Genomic DNA, 15,830 nt, shown 5'->3' on the forward strand with positions numbered 1-15,830 from the left:
CTCCGTGTCACCCCCTGAGCAATTAAACATCATCTCCTGTTCTGGCTTTGTTAAATTGATGTCTACACCCACATCCCACTTCCCAGGAAAGAGCTGGAAGTTGTGCTGCAGCCAGGCTGGGTTTAGCTCCCCCCGAGCAGAATTTTGGGGGGATCTGCTGGTCCATATCCTATATACCCTACACATATCCCTGATATAGGATGGAGACTCCACATGGGGCTGTATAATCTCCTGACAGACCCATCACCCACCAATCCAAAGAAACCAACTTCCAGGGGTTTCAGGTGCATCCAAAGCTGCTCCATATAATTAAACCACCCCAGATTCCTGAACTATGCCATGAATTCTTTACTGGGGAAAACCTACGCAATAAATCAGGAATACAGATCCCTGTATCTGGTCAGAATTATCCCAGAGGCAGAGCCTTGCTGGGACCCTTTGGAGTTCCAGGTACATCCCTAAGGATTTGCTGCGGCACCTTTCCAAGTGCTCTTAATATTCCCTGAAAACAGCTTCCCCTAGCACGGAATCAGAGGGACCTCTGGGAATCAACTCAGATTCCTCAGGAGATAACTCCATATTTTAACCACAGAAACAAAGTCCTTGGTTGTCCTTTGACCAAATTATGGATCTTTTTCCATCCCCAGAAAGCAAATGTAATCTGACAGTTCCCTTTTCAAAGGTTACCTGGAACACAGAGCTGGGAATTATTCTGGGAGAGGGATTTAACACTGGTCCAACTTCCCCCAGGTTTCCTTCACAATTCCCTCTCCAGCCAAGGGCAGCAAATTGGAATCTGCTCCACATCCCTGTGGGACAATGGCTTAACAGAAGTGGGAATTATTTCCTTATATTAGGAGAAAACAGCCCTCAACTAGACAAAGACATGGAATTGCTCATTTCCAAGTGTTTCTGGATGAGTGGGAAAAGGGGGAAAAAAGATGTTCCGGCTCTCCCTGAAATGCATCTGAAATGCATCTCCTACATCCCAAAATAAAACCAATCACCACCAAAAGCTGCACGTGTTGTTCCTGCCTCGGGAATATTGGACATTCCCTGGTTTATTTGGGATTTTTTCAGTAGCAAGAGCTGACTTTACCAGGAGGACTCCGAGGACCGAGTCAGCCACGCAGGAATTCTGCAAACAAACAGCACTTCAGGTCTTCCCTGCCAAGGAAAAAAGCTGATTTGGGACAGGGAAGAACTGCCACTGAAGATGTTTCCAAGGACTTGGCTTGGAATGACACAGTCCTGTTTTTCTGACCTCACTTTTCTTGTCAGAACCATTTCTCTGAGCAATATTTTAGAACCTCCTGTGCCCAAAAAATCCAGATTTTTTTTAAAAAATCAACATTAGCAGTCGATTCCCACCCGGCATTCAGCTGGAATCCTACAGACACAAAACCCTCCCAGAACAAAAAGCCGAGTTTGCCCCCTCCGACGAACAATTTCAAGGAATTTTTTCACTCTTTAAGTTGTCTTTTTGTCGAGGCAAAAGAACAGACACATTTCTTCTTCTGTACAACTTCCCAGGTTTGTCAATTAGCTCTTATTGCCAGATAAAAATGGAATTCCTCGTGTCACAAGTGGAACCATCCGCAGTTGGGATGACTGGGGAAGGGAATTCAAGGATGACCACGCCTTTTCCACTTGCAGGAGAATCCATGGGCAGTTCTGGCTGGAGTGAGACCACCATTTTGACACTTTATTATGAAAAAATGGGAAATAAATGCACATAAGGACGCCAGCTCCAGAATGAGGGAGAACTTTGGGTACAAAGAATGGGTGATTTTGCTCCACTTCCAATTTATCTTCAGTTTTCCCAGTGTTTTTGTGGCCACCCTCCTCTTCACTACACAACCACACCACATCCAAGGCTGACCAGGATCCTAATGATTCCCTCATTAGCTGAACTTCCCAGCAGAACACTTCCCAAGAAAAGAAAGGTCAGAGCCTGCCGTGAGCAGAGGGAAAATTCCAAAGGAGCAGGAAACTCAAATTTTTAGCTTCCCCTACTCCCAAAGTCCAGCTTTTAAGGATCCACTCCCGCATGGAAAAGCTGCCCAACATGGGCTCAAGAAAAGGCTGTTCAGTGATTAGAAAAAAAGTGGAAAAGTTCAAAGCCACCCATTCCCAAACTGCATGTGGGATTTCACCCCATTCCCAAATTGTCTGTGGGATTTCACCCCATTCCCAAATTGTCTGTGGGATTTCACCCCATTCCCAAACTGGATGTGGGATTTCACCCCATTCTCAAATTGTCAGTGGGATTTCACCCCATTCCCAAATTATCTGTGGGACTTCACCCCACGGAGTAAAGGCTTTGAGGAAGACCCTGTGGGATGAAAAGGAGAAAGAGGAAACCCTCAACCTTGAGGGAGCACGTGGGAAAGCGGGAATAAACTCTCTGGAACGCCCATGTCTAGACAGTGCCAACGTCTCTGTGTTTGGGAAGAGGGATTAGGATGGAAGTCTGGCTGTGCTGCCCCTGGGGGGATATGAAACCAGGAGACACTTTGGGCCCTGCTCCAGGAACCACTTGATCAGGAAGGAGCTGAAGCAAAGGAGGTTTGGGAGAGGGAGAGGGAGGGTTGTGCTGAGCAGTCACAACAATTAACAGAGTGGGGCTGACGGGGAGGGAAAAACCACTGGAATAAAACCCAGGAGAAAGGAATTCTGAGAGCAGGTCAAGGCTCCCCAGGGGATCACCTTTCCAGCTGGAGACTTAACACCACAGACAGGCTTGGAAAAGCTGAGCAGGGAGATTGTGCTGATCCCACGGTGACCCCGGAGCGTCAGGATGCTCAGGCACAAGCCAAGGATTAAAAGGGAATGTTGAACGGGATCAGCACTGGCTGAGCTAAGAGGTGCCTTCTCCTTCTTCCCTTCCTTTTCAGGGCTTTAAACTCTTGCCAAGAAGCAAATTTCACAGAGGTGACAAATTCCCATTCACTTCCAAATGATCCCCCAACAAGAAATCAGTGTTATTTTATGGAAGTCAGTCATTTTATATTAAAGTATATTTAAATGCTATAAATGTATTAAAATATAGCTATATTAAGTATAGATATATAAATACATTGAAATAATATCAGTATGTTGGATATAAATATAGTAAAATAGTATAAAATATTAAAATAGTATAAATATATTAAAATAGTATAAAAATAGTATATAAATATTTAAAAGCAAGGAATTTTCCACAGGGTTGGAAAAAGGCAGCACCTCAAGAGCAAATGCCTTTGGAAAGACAAATCCCCATGGAAGACATCGGTGCATCATCACACACATCCCAAATATTCAGGCTGGTTGTTGAGCCAAGGAACTTCCATGTTTCCCACCATTCCCTCTCATCTAAGGACCCCGAATCTGATGTCCAGCAGTGGGAAATGTGGAGATTTCCATGTGCAGGTGGAGATTGGAATCCTGGAAAAACATTTTCAGGTGGGTCATCATCCCACAGTCAGGTGTTACAACCCCCACTGCCACAGGGAAGGAAGGAAGAGCTGGAAGATCCAACTGCTGGCTCCTTAATGGCAAGTTGGGATGGAAACCCAATCCAACATCCTTTTTCTGGAGCAGATAATATCCAAGAGAAAAGCAGACTTTATAGAGACAGAAGGAAATCTTAATTCCCAAACAAACCAAATTATCCAAATGATACCAATGGAATTCTTTTTTTCCAGTCAGGCATAATTCTAGAGGGTCCAATTAAAAAAAACCCAAATACCTTAGAGTAGGATTTGCATTTCAATTAATTTCCAGTCTTTTGTGTGGAGAATCCATGGCCAGAACTGGGGACTACAGGAACTACACACTGAAATACCCCAAAAAATGTGGGAATTCCAAAGATAAAACACAGTATTCCAAGATTTGGGGGTTTTTTCCTATTGGCCTGTAGAGGAAAAATCAAAACCTCAGCGGCACCACCAGGCTCTTGGTGCTGCCAAACAACGGGAAGAAATTGAAACATGGGAAGTTCCACCTGAACATGAGGAAGAACTTCCCTGTGAGGGTGACGGAGCGCTTGGAAGAGGCTGCCCAGAGAAGTTTTGGAATCTCCTTCCCTGGGAATATTCCCAACCCTGAAGTAGCTGCTCTCGGGGATCCTGCCTGAGCAGGGAGGTTGGGTTGGATGACCTTCGGCGGCCCAAATTCTGGGATTCTGGGATTCACACACCACTGAAATGTGGCACAACGGGCAAATCCAAGGCTCCTGGAATATTCTCCTTTGTGAGGTTCACAACAAACCCTCTGGACATCATTCCTGTGAATCCCACCCCACCAAGTTATGGCTTCCACATGTTCAAAAAAGAACATTTAATAATGAAGCCGATTGCTTCACAACTTTATTGCTTATAATTGGCTCTTGCTCTTCGAAATTCCAATTATCCAATCCAGCCGGAGAAAGGCAGGGATACAGAGCCTCTAACGAGCTTAGGGAAAAATCAAAGGGTGGAATCAAAAGCTGGCTCACACCAACTCTGTTCCCTGTGCACTCAAACGAGACTAATTAAGGCTTTTCATGGCACTTTCCCCCTTTTGGCCCCGTAAATCGGAACACGGAGCTCTTCTGAGGGAACAAAGGAATGTGGGGAAGGTGCAGCTCATTAAGCAAACTCCCAAATTCAAAATGCACTTAATCACAACCAGGTATTTCCAGCAGCACTGTGCTCCAGGAGCTGGATAATCCACAGGGAATATTTGTTCCTCCACACAAACAAGGCTGGCACGGCGGGAAGAGGTGGGAAATTATCCATCTGAGGTTTGTGGGAGAAGGGATGTGGAGCAAACACTGCAGGGAGGAGTTATGGAAAGCATAGGGAACGGGGGGATGTTCCCCCATAGTGCCACATCCCACCCCTGGAAGTGTTCCGGGCCACGCTGGAAAAAAGCTTCACTTCAACCCCGGATTTGGAGCATTCCCAGCCCAGGGAAGATCCCACCAAACTGGCACAAACAATCCCGAGACTGAAGATCAGAAATGTTCCGTCTGAGTTTGGAATCGTGGAGAAGCAAAAGCGTAAAGTCCAGGCCCAGTTCCAAATTCCACAGTGGATAAAACCCAGCCTAATGTAAAAGAGCATCACAGAATGTTTACATCAAACCAAACCAGGAGGGAGATAAGAGAGGTATTTTTGGATACATGTGGATTTTACACACAAACATACCAGGATTAACTGTTGAATTGCTGGAATTTCTCTTGGGATGTGGGTGAGTGGGACACTTCCTGGGAGTTTAAGCCAATTCCTTCCACCTTTTGATTTCTGAATGAAATCACCATCAGGAGGCTAAAAAGGCCCAAATAAAGATCCTGAAAAATTAAATATCTGAAGTGGCTGGTGGAGATTCCAAGCAGGACAATCACAGCCTGGAGAGCAATCCCGATCTCCTTGGAGATGCCAACCAGGAGCTGGTCAGCCAGGTCGCTCAGGCTCCAACAATTCCACTCTTGAGGTCTCCAGGGACCAAAGTGGGAGCTCAGACACCCAAAGTTTAAACCTAGATTCCTTAATGTGGAGCTGAACTGGACCAGGAGTCCCTGGACCAGGAGCTTTCTCCTGCAAAGCCACCACTTCCCATGTTCTCACTTGGAATGTCCTGTCCCAGAGATCTCCCACCAGTTCCAATCCCAGTCCCACTTCCTGGGCCTTCTCCCACCCCACCTCCCACCAATCCCACCCTTGGGACTGGAGAGACTTTGCCTCTCCACTTCCACAGCCCTGGATTTCTGGTTCTCATATCCCAAAAAAGCAGCACAATGGGGTCTCCTATTGCTTCCTCAGCTTGGAGATTTGGGGGAAACCAGGCAGGAAAAGGGTCAGGAGCAGCATCAAAGTCCCCTTTTTTTTTAATCTTTATCCTTTTTTCTAGCATGAAAAGGAGAAAAAGGGGAAAGAGGGAGATGAGCAGGGGATCTTTGCTGCTGCTTCAAGGCTGGCACAGGCAAGGACAAAAAGCTTCCCTGAAATCCTTGGCACTTTCTGTTCCGTCTGGGCTGAGATGGGGTGGGAGAGGAAGGAACAGTGGGATTTTGCCTGTGTCCAAAGAGCAGACGTGGATTTAGGGCAGGTTTTTCCCAAAGTAGGGCTGAAAAATGATGAAATCCCCTCAGGATAAGGGTCACAGCGTGTCCAAATGTTTGATCCCAACACAGCCCAGCAGATCCAGGAGCTGCTGACATTTAAAGTTCATGTTACTGAGCAGCCAAACACAGAAAAGGGGGAAAAAAACCCACAGTCCTTGGTTTTCCATATTCCTCCACAAGAACAGCTGGATCAAGTCACTTCAGCCATCCCAGTGTCTTCCATAGCCAGAGGTAAGCGAATTCCTAAGGGAAAACTGAAGGGCAGGCAAATAGGGATGTTTTCCAAAGGGGTTTTCTGACTGTTTCACAGCTCCTGTAGATAAGGTACTTAATTCTTATCTATATTTTTATATAAAAAACATGTTCAGAGGCTTGACCTGCTCAGGGCTCATAATCTGGGCACTAAATCCCAAAATGCAGAGTTTATTCACTTTACAAATCACCACAATAAAATTAAGGCCCACAGTGTTGGTGCAGCTTCAACTCCTGCATTTGACGAGCCGGAAATTCCTTATTTTCCAATTCCACCAAATTCCTTTAACAGAAAGAAGGGCCCAGCTCAAACAGCAACACTTTATAATCCACAGAATCCAAAGCTTTCCTGCATGGAGGGAGATGGGAAAACGGGGTTGGGAGGAGAATCTAAACCCGATGGAAGGGGACACATCAAACACGGATTGGTACCTCTGGGAGACGAGCTTCCTCTGGATGGAGATAATCCGGAGGGGAATGTGCCTGGGCAGTGAGTCTTCACAGCATTCCAGAGCTCTGGAGCAGCAACAGGACAGAGAGAAAGAGAAAGAGAAAGAGTCGTGAGGGCTCTGTGGGAAAACCTGTGGGACACAAAATATGGTTCCTTCCAGCAGAGGGGGGTCATGGCTCCCCTGGAGCACAAGGAATGGGGACACGGGAGACAGGCTGGGAGAAAGGGAGGAGTGGGAAGGGATGCCAGAGCTGGAAATAAGTCCAAGGTCTTCCCAGTTTAAGCTTCCATGCAAATCCTTGTTAACCAGCTGTTTGTGAGGATTTGGGAATACACAGCTTTTAGCCCCAGTTTTACATGTTATTCTCAACCCCCCACCCCTCCACCTTCCCAGTTGGAACAAAAGCTCTGGAACTGGAAATTAAATGCCTCTAAAAAACTGGGTTCATGCTGGAAACAGCTGGGAGGAACTGGGAGTAACAGGGATCATAGTGGGAGTGGCCAGGATCACACTGGGATCATACTGGGAGCAACTGGGATTACACAGTGGGTGTGAATGGAGCTACTGGACCTATACTGGGAGCCAACTGGGGACACATTGGGAGCAGCTGGGATCAACTGGAAGATACCGGAACTATGCTGGGGGGACTGGGACCACAACTGGGGCAACTGGGACCACACTTTGGGCTACTGGGAGCAAGTGAGAGAAGCTGGGATCATGCTGGAAGCAACTCGGACTGAGCATGCTGAGGGCAACTGGGATAGACTGGGAGTGCTCATAACCATACTGGGAGTGACTGGGCTCTGGGAAGCACAGGATGCAGGAGGGGGAGGGCAACCCCTTCCCAAGCCACTCCACATGTTTTAGGCATCAGAGAGGAGCAGCAAAACTCCTGTTCCCAAACCAGGACCAGCTCCCCGGAATAACTGTTAATTTTAATCAACCCAGGCCCAAAATGTTCCCATGAAATATTTTTTTCCTGGTTTCTACCCACTGATCCCAAATTAGTTCACATTCACCCAAAAAACCCATACCCTGGGGGAGAAACCAGGATGCAGAAAATGCTGGATCCAGTCCAACAAGTGAGACTTTCTTTGGGAGTGCTGATCCATCCCACTTTTCCCTTCAGAATTCCACCACAAGACCTTTCACATGAAACCAATGAACTCAAACGGAATCCTTAGACAGAAGTCCAAACCCACCCTGGTGATGTTCCAGTCTCCACATAATCCCAACACTGTTGTTACCACTCAGGGAAAAGGGTCAGGAATATTTCCACCTATTGCTTCCACAGGTGCGTATTCCTACATTCTAATAACAATATTCATTGCTTGGAATTCAATCCCAGTTTCAGGCTTTTTGGCCCTTCAGAATTCAAAGGCATAACCCTGAAATCTCGTCAGGAAAGAGAGGAAAACACGAAGGAATTCGAGCAGAAACGAGGACTCAGCAAATCTCATCCCACCAAGCTCCTCAGTGGCAAGTGAGGTCCAGATAAACCCAACACTGTTGTTACCCCCCAGGGAAAGAGGGAAGAATGTTTCCACCTGTTTTCCTACATTCTAATAAGAACATTCATTGCTTGGAATTCAATCCTGGTTTCAGGTTTCTTGGCCCTTCAAAATTCCAAGGCACAACAACCCTAAAATCTCTTCAGGAGAGAGCGAATTCCAGCAGAAATGAGGACTTGACAAATCTCATCCCATCAAGCTCCTCGGTGGCAAATGAGCCTCTCTCTGAGCACATTCTGTACCCAAAGGAGCCTCAGTGCTCCAGGAGGTACCAAATATAACAGCTCCAGTTTTAATTCCTTCCAGGAATACACCCGCTCCCACAGCAAGAAGACGTGGGCTGCGGCTTCGCTTCCAACAGCTTCGGAAAACGCAACAAATCCCTCTTTTTGTGGCAAGAACGGAGCAGAAAATAAGTTCAACCTCCCCCAGATCTTCTTCCCGCCCTGGATTTGGGGAAAGCACATCCTGCCCACGGGATCAACCATTCCTTTTGCTGCTTTCCCACCTCCAATCCCTCTGCCATTATTGTTTTGTTTCCCAGAGCGGGTTTGATTCCTAAATTTGCTTCAAATCCATATTTTGGATGGCCAAGGAAGTCAATGAGCTCTTGCTCATCAAATACCAAAGGTTTGTGTCCAGCAGTGCTGAATTCCTGGAGGGTTTCCAGCATTCAGCAGGAGGACAGGACTCACACAGCCTTTAGTGCTGAGGGCCAGGAATTGGGAAAAATCCTTTAAATTAGGACTAAACCAAAGAAATGTGAGTGTGAGGAGGTCTGGAAGTGCAAAGACATCCATTAAAGAATGAGAAAAATGAATTTGTGAGGAGGAATTAACTTGGAAAATTTAGGGGGATGGCACAACAGTGGGAAGTTCTGCTGGCACGACAACGTTCATCGAGTGTAAATACCTGGCAGGGAATAAAGGCATGGAAAGAAAGGATTTCGGAAGAAAGGAAAGCGCAGGGTCGTTCCTGGCTGGAAGAGCTTTCCAATCTTTCCTTAAAAAGTGCCTTCGTGTCACCAAGGCTGTGCTGGAGCTGTGCAGGGAACGGGATTAGGGAAGTGATCCGGGATAAAAATAACCTGGTTTGTTGCTCCCTGATCTGGTTCACCAGATGGCCCTCGGAGAGCCCAGCAACGGGAACAGGGAGCACAGCAGGAGGGGAGATCCCAGGAAAAGGCTTCACACTGAGGGAAGGAAGGACGAGGGGTAGCCAAGAGAATCAGTCGGGAATTCAGGCAGGAATTTAGCACTGGATCCCCAAGTAATGGGATGCTCAGCACAGTAACGCTCCCAGGGCTGCTCCGTCTCCTGAACTTCCTCCTGTCAAAGACCCATTCCCAACACTTTTCCTGGCCAAGGGGTGGGAGCAGTTGGGAATCACCAGCAATGGCTTTGGCCAGTCTGGAGAGGGAGGAGTTTTTAAGGAAGAGGGTGAAAAGGGCCATGTGTTCCACCAGCACCTTCACACACACCCATCCCAGGAAAATATCCATCCAGGAGAATATGCATTCCAGAAAAACACCCATCACAGGAGAACATCCATCCAGGAGAACATCGATCCAGGAGAACATCCATCCTGGAGAACATCCATCCCAGGAGAACATCATCCAGAAGAACATGCATCCAGAAGAACATGCATCCCAGAAAACACACAACCAGGAGAACATCCATCCAGGAAATCAACCATTTCAGGAAAACATCCATCCAGGAGAACATCCATCCCAGGAAAATGTGCATCCAGGGAAACTCAATGTCACAACACACAGCGACTCAACATCTCAAAGTTCCTAAAATCAAAGGGTTCTTTAAGCTCCAGAGGATTAAATTTCCCCTAGGACATAAGTGGGAACTCCAGATGAAAAAAAAAGTCTGGAATTCCTTAAACTGGCAAAGTTTGGCATCATCCTTCCTCCAGGAACATCCTGGACATGTGTCAGGATTCACCTGCTGGATGTCACCCCAACCACACCTCCCTTTCCCATCAGTCCTCCTGTATTCCTAAAATAACTTGCAGGGTGCCGGTAGAAGGGCAGGAGGGCAGAGCAGGATTAGGAAAAGTGGCAAATCCCATCCACGTTTTCACTTCCTGATTAAAAAGAAACCCAGGCCTAATCCCCTGGAAAACTGGAGGGGTTGGGTTTGGAGCCAAAGAGCGGGAAAAGGACAACTGGGACTGAAATAACAACAGCTCAGCTCTCTGCCGCTGGATTTTGGGGCCGGAGAGGATCCAGGACACAGCAGCAGGATGGGTGGATAATTCCCGATAATTCCAGATATTTAAGTCACCCGCTCTAATCTGAACTCTAAGAGAGACTTAGGGTGAGATCTGGTTTATTTTTCTATTCAGTTCTAATTAAAAATGAATCATTTTTATAAGGCCAAGGTTTTCCACCCACCACTGCACCATTCCCACCTCATCTCCCACCATTATATCCCTGGAATCCCATTCCCTCCAAAGCTCCCAGTTTGGCTACAAGGTCCACAGAAAATTCCTGTGCTGATCCACAATTAACTAATTAATTGAGTAATTCATATGGATTAAGCAGCAATAAAAATCATTTAAGGTGGGCAGCTGCTTTTCCATAAAGGTGTTCCCAAAATTCCCCATAATTTTTCAAGACCTTTAATTAACTTTCAATTACAAAGTCACTTTGAAGCAATTAAAAATAAGTTAACATTTCTTTCACTGGGGTTTATTAAGCACTTGTTCAAAGAATTCCCAATCCCTCCTTCCTTTTGGAGTCCTTGGCAATTTCCAGTTTTATTCCCTGGACTCTCTTTGCTACACAGATATCACAGGAGCAATTCCAGTGAAAAACTCCCCAAAATTCAGAGTGATATCACCTAAATTTTAAAGAAGCCTCACACACTCAACCTCTTCCCCTTCCTGAGCACTGCCCATGGATTATCAAAATTCCTGATAATATTAGAGAAAATTAACAAGCTTTTTTCCAGCTTTTGCAAAGGATTTTAATGATTTCCTGTTCCACCCCTCCCCAGTCCCAGCATAGGCCATTCCTAAAGCTAATCCTTATCCACAGGTTTTGTTCCTCCCGATCAGCTCAGGTCACTGAGCAGAAATGGGCCATTATTAATTATCCAGGAAGTCCAGAGTGGGGATTTCCTCATTTCCCAAGTTTCTGGTGTCTCCTGGTCCTCCTGAAGTTTCCCACTGCCTCTAATAAATCCATGTGCTCATTCCAAACTCCTCCAGGTTGTCCCAGAGCTCTGCCAACACCCCCCCTAATGTTATCCCACCCCAGACCTCCACATTCCACAAGCTCCTCTATTTTACTTCCAGTGCTGACTCCTACTTGGAGAACAACTTTTCCTTGCACAAAAACACCCCGGACTTTCCTCCAAACAATTCCTAAAAATTCATCTTCCCAGTACTGACCACAAGTGTCCCCCTTTCAGAGACAAGAAATAATCCTCATTCCACAGACCAAGTCTAATCTCTCCGGAATATTCAGGAGCTTCCCACGGAAGCAGCCAAGTTAAATTCCTGAATTCCCTGCAGATCCAGGCAATGGAGGAGCACAGTTCCTTGAGGTGGGTATTTCCAATTTCAGTTGTTATTGGATGTTCTGCAGCTTTTGACACCCTGCAGTGACAATTAACTCCCTTTGGCATAATTTATAGGAATTTCTATGATTTTTCAGTCGAACCCAAGGCTCATGTGCCCAACAAACTTGGAATACCCTGGTGCCCACCTCTTGGGTAGAGATGGATGCACTGCAAGAGGATTTCCAGCTCCAGAAATTATTCCACAAATAACAAAGACACACAATGTATTTTCAGCATGGGTCTTGGTGGGTGTTGGGGGGTTTTGGGGTTTTTTATCTTTATAAGAAAATGAGGTGGGACTTCCCTCACAGAATTCCTGGAGGCAAAGCAAGAATAATCCTGGAGTTACTCCTGGCAGATGTGCTTTCCAACCTGAATCTTTCTACTGGGGATTCCCACGTTTCCTCAGGGAATGGCTCAGGGTTTGGGGTTGGTTTTGCTCCCCTGCCACAAGTTTTACTCCCAGTTTATCCACGGAGTTTTACAAGGTGCATCCTACCCCACCTTCCAAGCTGTTGAGAAAGATGTTTAATTAGTCTCACCAGAACATTTTTGGGGTGGGACTCTTGGAGTGCCCTGCGCAGGGCCGGGATTTGGACTCCAGGATCCTTGTGGGTCCTAACTCAGGATATTCCATGATTCTATTATTATATCCTACAATAACCAGCCCTCTGCTCACATCAAACCACTGACCTTTACAACCAGTTTTCCACCCCAAAATCCACCCCTCCCAAGTCTGTAGAATGTCCTGGAAATTCCTAAATCTAAGGAAGGGACACCCTCTGTGCTCCCATCATCCTCAAAGCTGGACATCTCCAGGGGGAACACAGAGGGGCTTGGTGTTTGCAACCAAGCCCCTCTGCACAAATGCAAATTCAATTCTGTTGGCACAGCTCAGGTCTGAGGCGTGGCAGTGGAAAAATTTGGGGAAGAAGTGATAAAACAAAGGTAAGGAAAATCATATCCAAGCCCCACGTCCCTGTGCTCTTCCTTGACCTGCTAAAAGCCTCCTGCAATAACCAGCCAAGCACACAGATGGCCCCTCCTGGGGAGGCCATTCACACTCCAAATTGTCCACAAAGAGGGGAAAATAAGGATTGGTGCTTTTGATGGAGAGAAAAAAAAAGGACTTGCAAGAATTCCAAGTCCTAAATTTCACTGTATTGCTCAAAACACAAAGAGACTTGGAGTTTCTCCACATAAAGGGTTCTGAGAGAAGAGCAGTGGTTTTGCAGGACCACTATGGGAAGGGCACAAGATCAAAAACCAGGAAAGCTGCTAAAAGTAAGTGGTGTGTCAGGAAAACAGCAGAAATCCAGGGAAAATCAGGAAAATCCTGTCAGGAACGATGTGAAAGAAGGATCACTGAGTGACTGTCATTGAGTTATTTGGGATAAATCACCACAGAGCAACATCATCAGCGTCTGTCTCCGTTCACAACATGGTCTCTGGGCCACCCTGGCCACGTACAAATCCCAACAAATCCCACATTAACATGGAGACTCCCAGAATATGCAGAGCAGGCCATAAGAAATTGGACAATGGGGAGAAAAAAAATGGCCCCAAAACTTGCCTGCAAACCCAGAACAGGGTGAACAAAGAGAGGAGTGTCCCTGAACGCCAGTGATTCCTGCTCACCCCTTCATCAGGATCAGCAGTGCTTCCCATGGACATCCAACAGGATTATCCAACCATGGACAAACATCTCATCCTTGGCATCCTCAGTGAATGACCTGCTCACATCTTGGTGACACTGGGAGAAAGGAACTGTTGCTCTCCTGAGGATAAATCATTGTCCTTGTCACAATCCCTGTCGGGATGAACAAGAATGAGCTCTAGAAAGTGTAATTTTTAACACTCACATCCCCAAAAAACCTCTTGGCTCAGCTCCAGGAAGGAAGGAGACAGAGAGAACAATCTTGTCTGATGTTTAGTGCTCCACATAACACAGGAAAATTTCTCCTCCTGCCTCTTCCACAGCCCAAAAATGAGTAATTCTGTGCCAGGAGCTCTCATCTACTCCACAAATCAAGTCACTGAAACCACAGCCTAAAAACTGGGTTTCAAAAAGCCAATTTATTACGATTACTGTGCCCACACAGGAGAGCCCTTGTGTTCCTGCTGCATCAACAACCTCTCCAAAGCCACAGGAAAAGGAAAATCAATACTGGGGAGTTTTTCTCACATCAATTTATCTCCTGCTGAAAAAAAAAAAAAAAAACCACAAACCCACCTCGTTTCTGAGAGTGCCACACGTGACAGATCCCAGGTTTCCTCGGAGCAAGGGGAATAAAACCGGCTTTTGGCTGGTTTTAACCACCCAAGCCCTGCCTTGCTGGACTCAGATTTTGCTTTTGATAAAACCTGAGGGAAAAACTTGAACGAACTCAGGGCAGCCTCAGGAAACTTGGCACTGGGACACAGAGCCTTTTGTTCCGGATCCTGCGGTGCTGGCGCAGCTCTGGAGCCCATTAGCAGGGAATGGGCTGCTAAATATTCCATGAATCTGGATTTTCAGACATTTCCCAGGCCAGGTTCTGTCACCACAGGTCATACAAACTGGGATGACAGTTGCTAAATTAAGTATATCCTGCACAGCAGCCTCTGCAAAGCACTCCCAGAGTCCTCATCCAGGAACAAATCCTTGTATTTATATATTTTATACATTTTTTTAAATGTATTTTATATCTTTAACTTCATGTATTTTATGTATTTTATATATTCATTTTATATATTTATATTAATATATTTATATATTTTATATATTTTATATATTTTAAATCTTCATCTTCATATATGTTATATATTTTATGATACATACATTTTATATGTTTTATACATTTTATAGATATATTCAATATATTGAATATGTTTATTTACATACTTATTTTTATATACTTATTTTATATATTTTACATCTTTATCTTCATATATTTTATATCTAAAATATATCTTACATATTCATTTTTATATTTTATATATTTATTTTATATGTTTTATGTATTTCTACTCATATATTTATATATTTATATATAAATACATTTTAATATATTTTATCTTTATCTTCATGTATTTTATATCTTTATCTTCATATATTTAATATATTTGATATATTTAATATTTGATATTTAGTTATATATTTAATATATTTTAATACTTTATATATTTAATCGATTTAATATAGTTATATATTTAATAGAACATATTAAATATATTATTTATATGTTATAAATATAACTTAATATAGTTATATATTTATTTTTATACATATTATCTATTCATTTAAAATATATTTTTATGTATGTCTATATACATCTCCAAAGTATTTTTTCCCCTCCACCTACAACCCCCAAAATTCCACTGTACAAAGCCTTCCAGACTGGTGCTTCCACAGGAATCAAAACAAATCCCAGGACAGCATTCCCTGTTGAGCAGACTAATCTTGTCTCCCTCATTTTCTTTTTCCAGGTCATCAGTTTAACTTCCCTCCCCGGCAGCTCTGGGAGAGTCTCTTAAAGAACTTGGAGCCTTTCACCACCAGAGCCTTCCAACAGATCCCAAACAGGAACAAATCCTCTCCTAAACTGATGCCACAGCTCTCATCCCCCAGGTGGGGATGACTTCCAAAGATTTCCTTGGATGCATCCAAAGCAGGACAACAAAGCTGGTGGAAGGGCTTTCCTGGGAGGAGCAGCTGAGCCCTTTGGGCTTGTCTGCTGGAGAATTTCTTCCCAATATCCCATCTAACCCTGCCCTCTGGGAGTGGGAAGCCATTCCCTGTGTCCTGTCCCTCCATCCCTTGTCCCCAGTCCCTCTCCAGCTCTCCTGGAGCCCCTTTAGGCCCTGCAAGGGGCTCTCAGCTCTCCCTGGATCCTTCTCTTCTCCAGATGAAGCCCCCCAGCTCTCCCAGCCTGGCTCCAGAGCAGAGGGGCTCCAGCCCTGGAGCATCTCC

The 15,830-nt window shown here is 45.2% G+C and overlaps 1 protein-coding gene across 3 annotated transcripts in view; it reads right to left on the reverse strand.

Annotated features, from left to right (window-relative positions):
* Window positions 1-15,830, reverse strand: part of FAM168A (family with sequence similarity 168 member A) — an 80,181-nt gene that overhangs the window by 42,639 nt on the left and 21,712 nt on the right. Inside the window, exons 1-2 of one of the 3 annotated variants that reach the window (XM_027660049.1) lie at window positions 6,773-6,856; window positions 1,036-1,167 (exon numbers count right to left, since the gene is read on the reverse strand). The exons of 1 other annotated variant lie outside the window; for it this stretch is intronic. In XM_027660049.1, the coding sequence (XP_027515850.1) occupies window positions 1,036-1,053 (18 nt within the window). In that variant the 5' untranslated portion in view covers window positions 1,054-1,167; window positions 6,773-6,856. Of the gene's footprint in view, window positions 1-1,035; window positions 1,168-6,772; window positions 6,857-15,830 lie in introns of those variants that run through there. One more of the 3 variants, XM_027660050.1, reaches the window with a different exon arrangement.

This window comes from Corapipo altera, unplaced genomic scaffold, assembly GCF_003945725.1.
Source record: "Corapipo altera isolate COAL_440 unplaced genomic scaffold, ASM394572v1 74, whole genome shotgun sequence".
NCBI lineage: Eukaryota > Metazoa > Chordata > Aves > Passeriformes > Pipridae > Corapipo > Corapipo altera.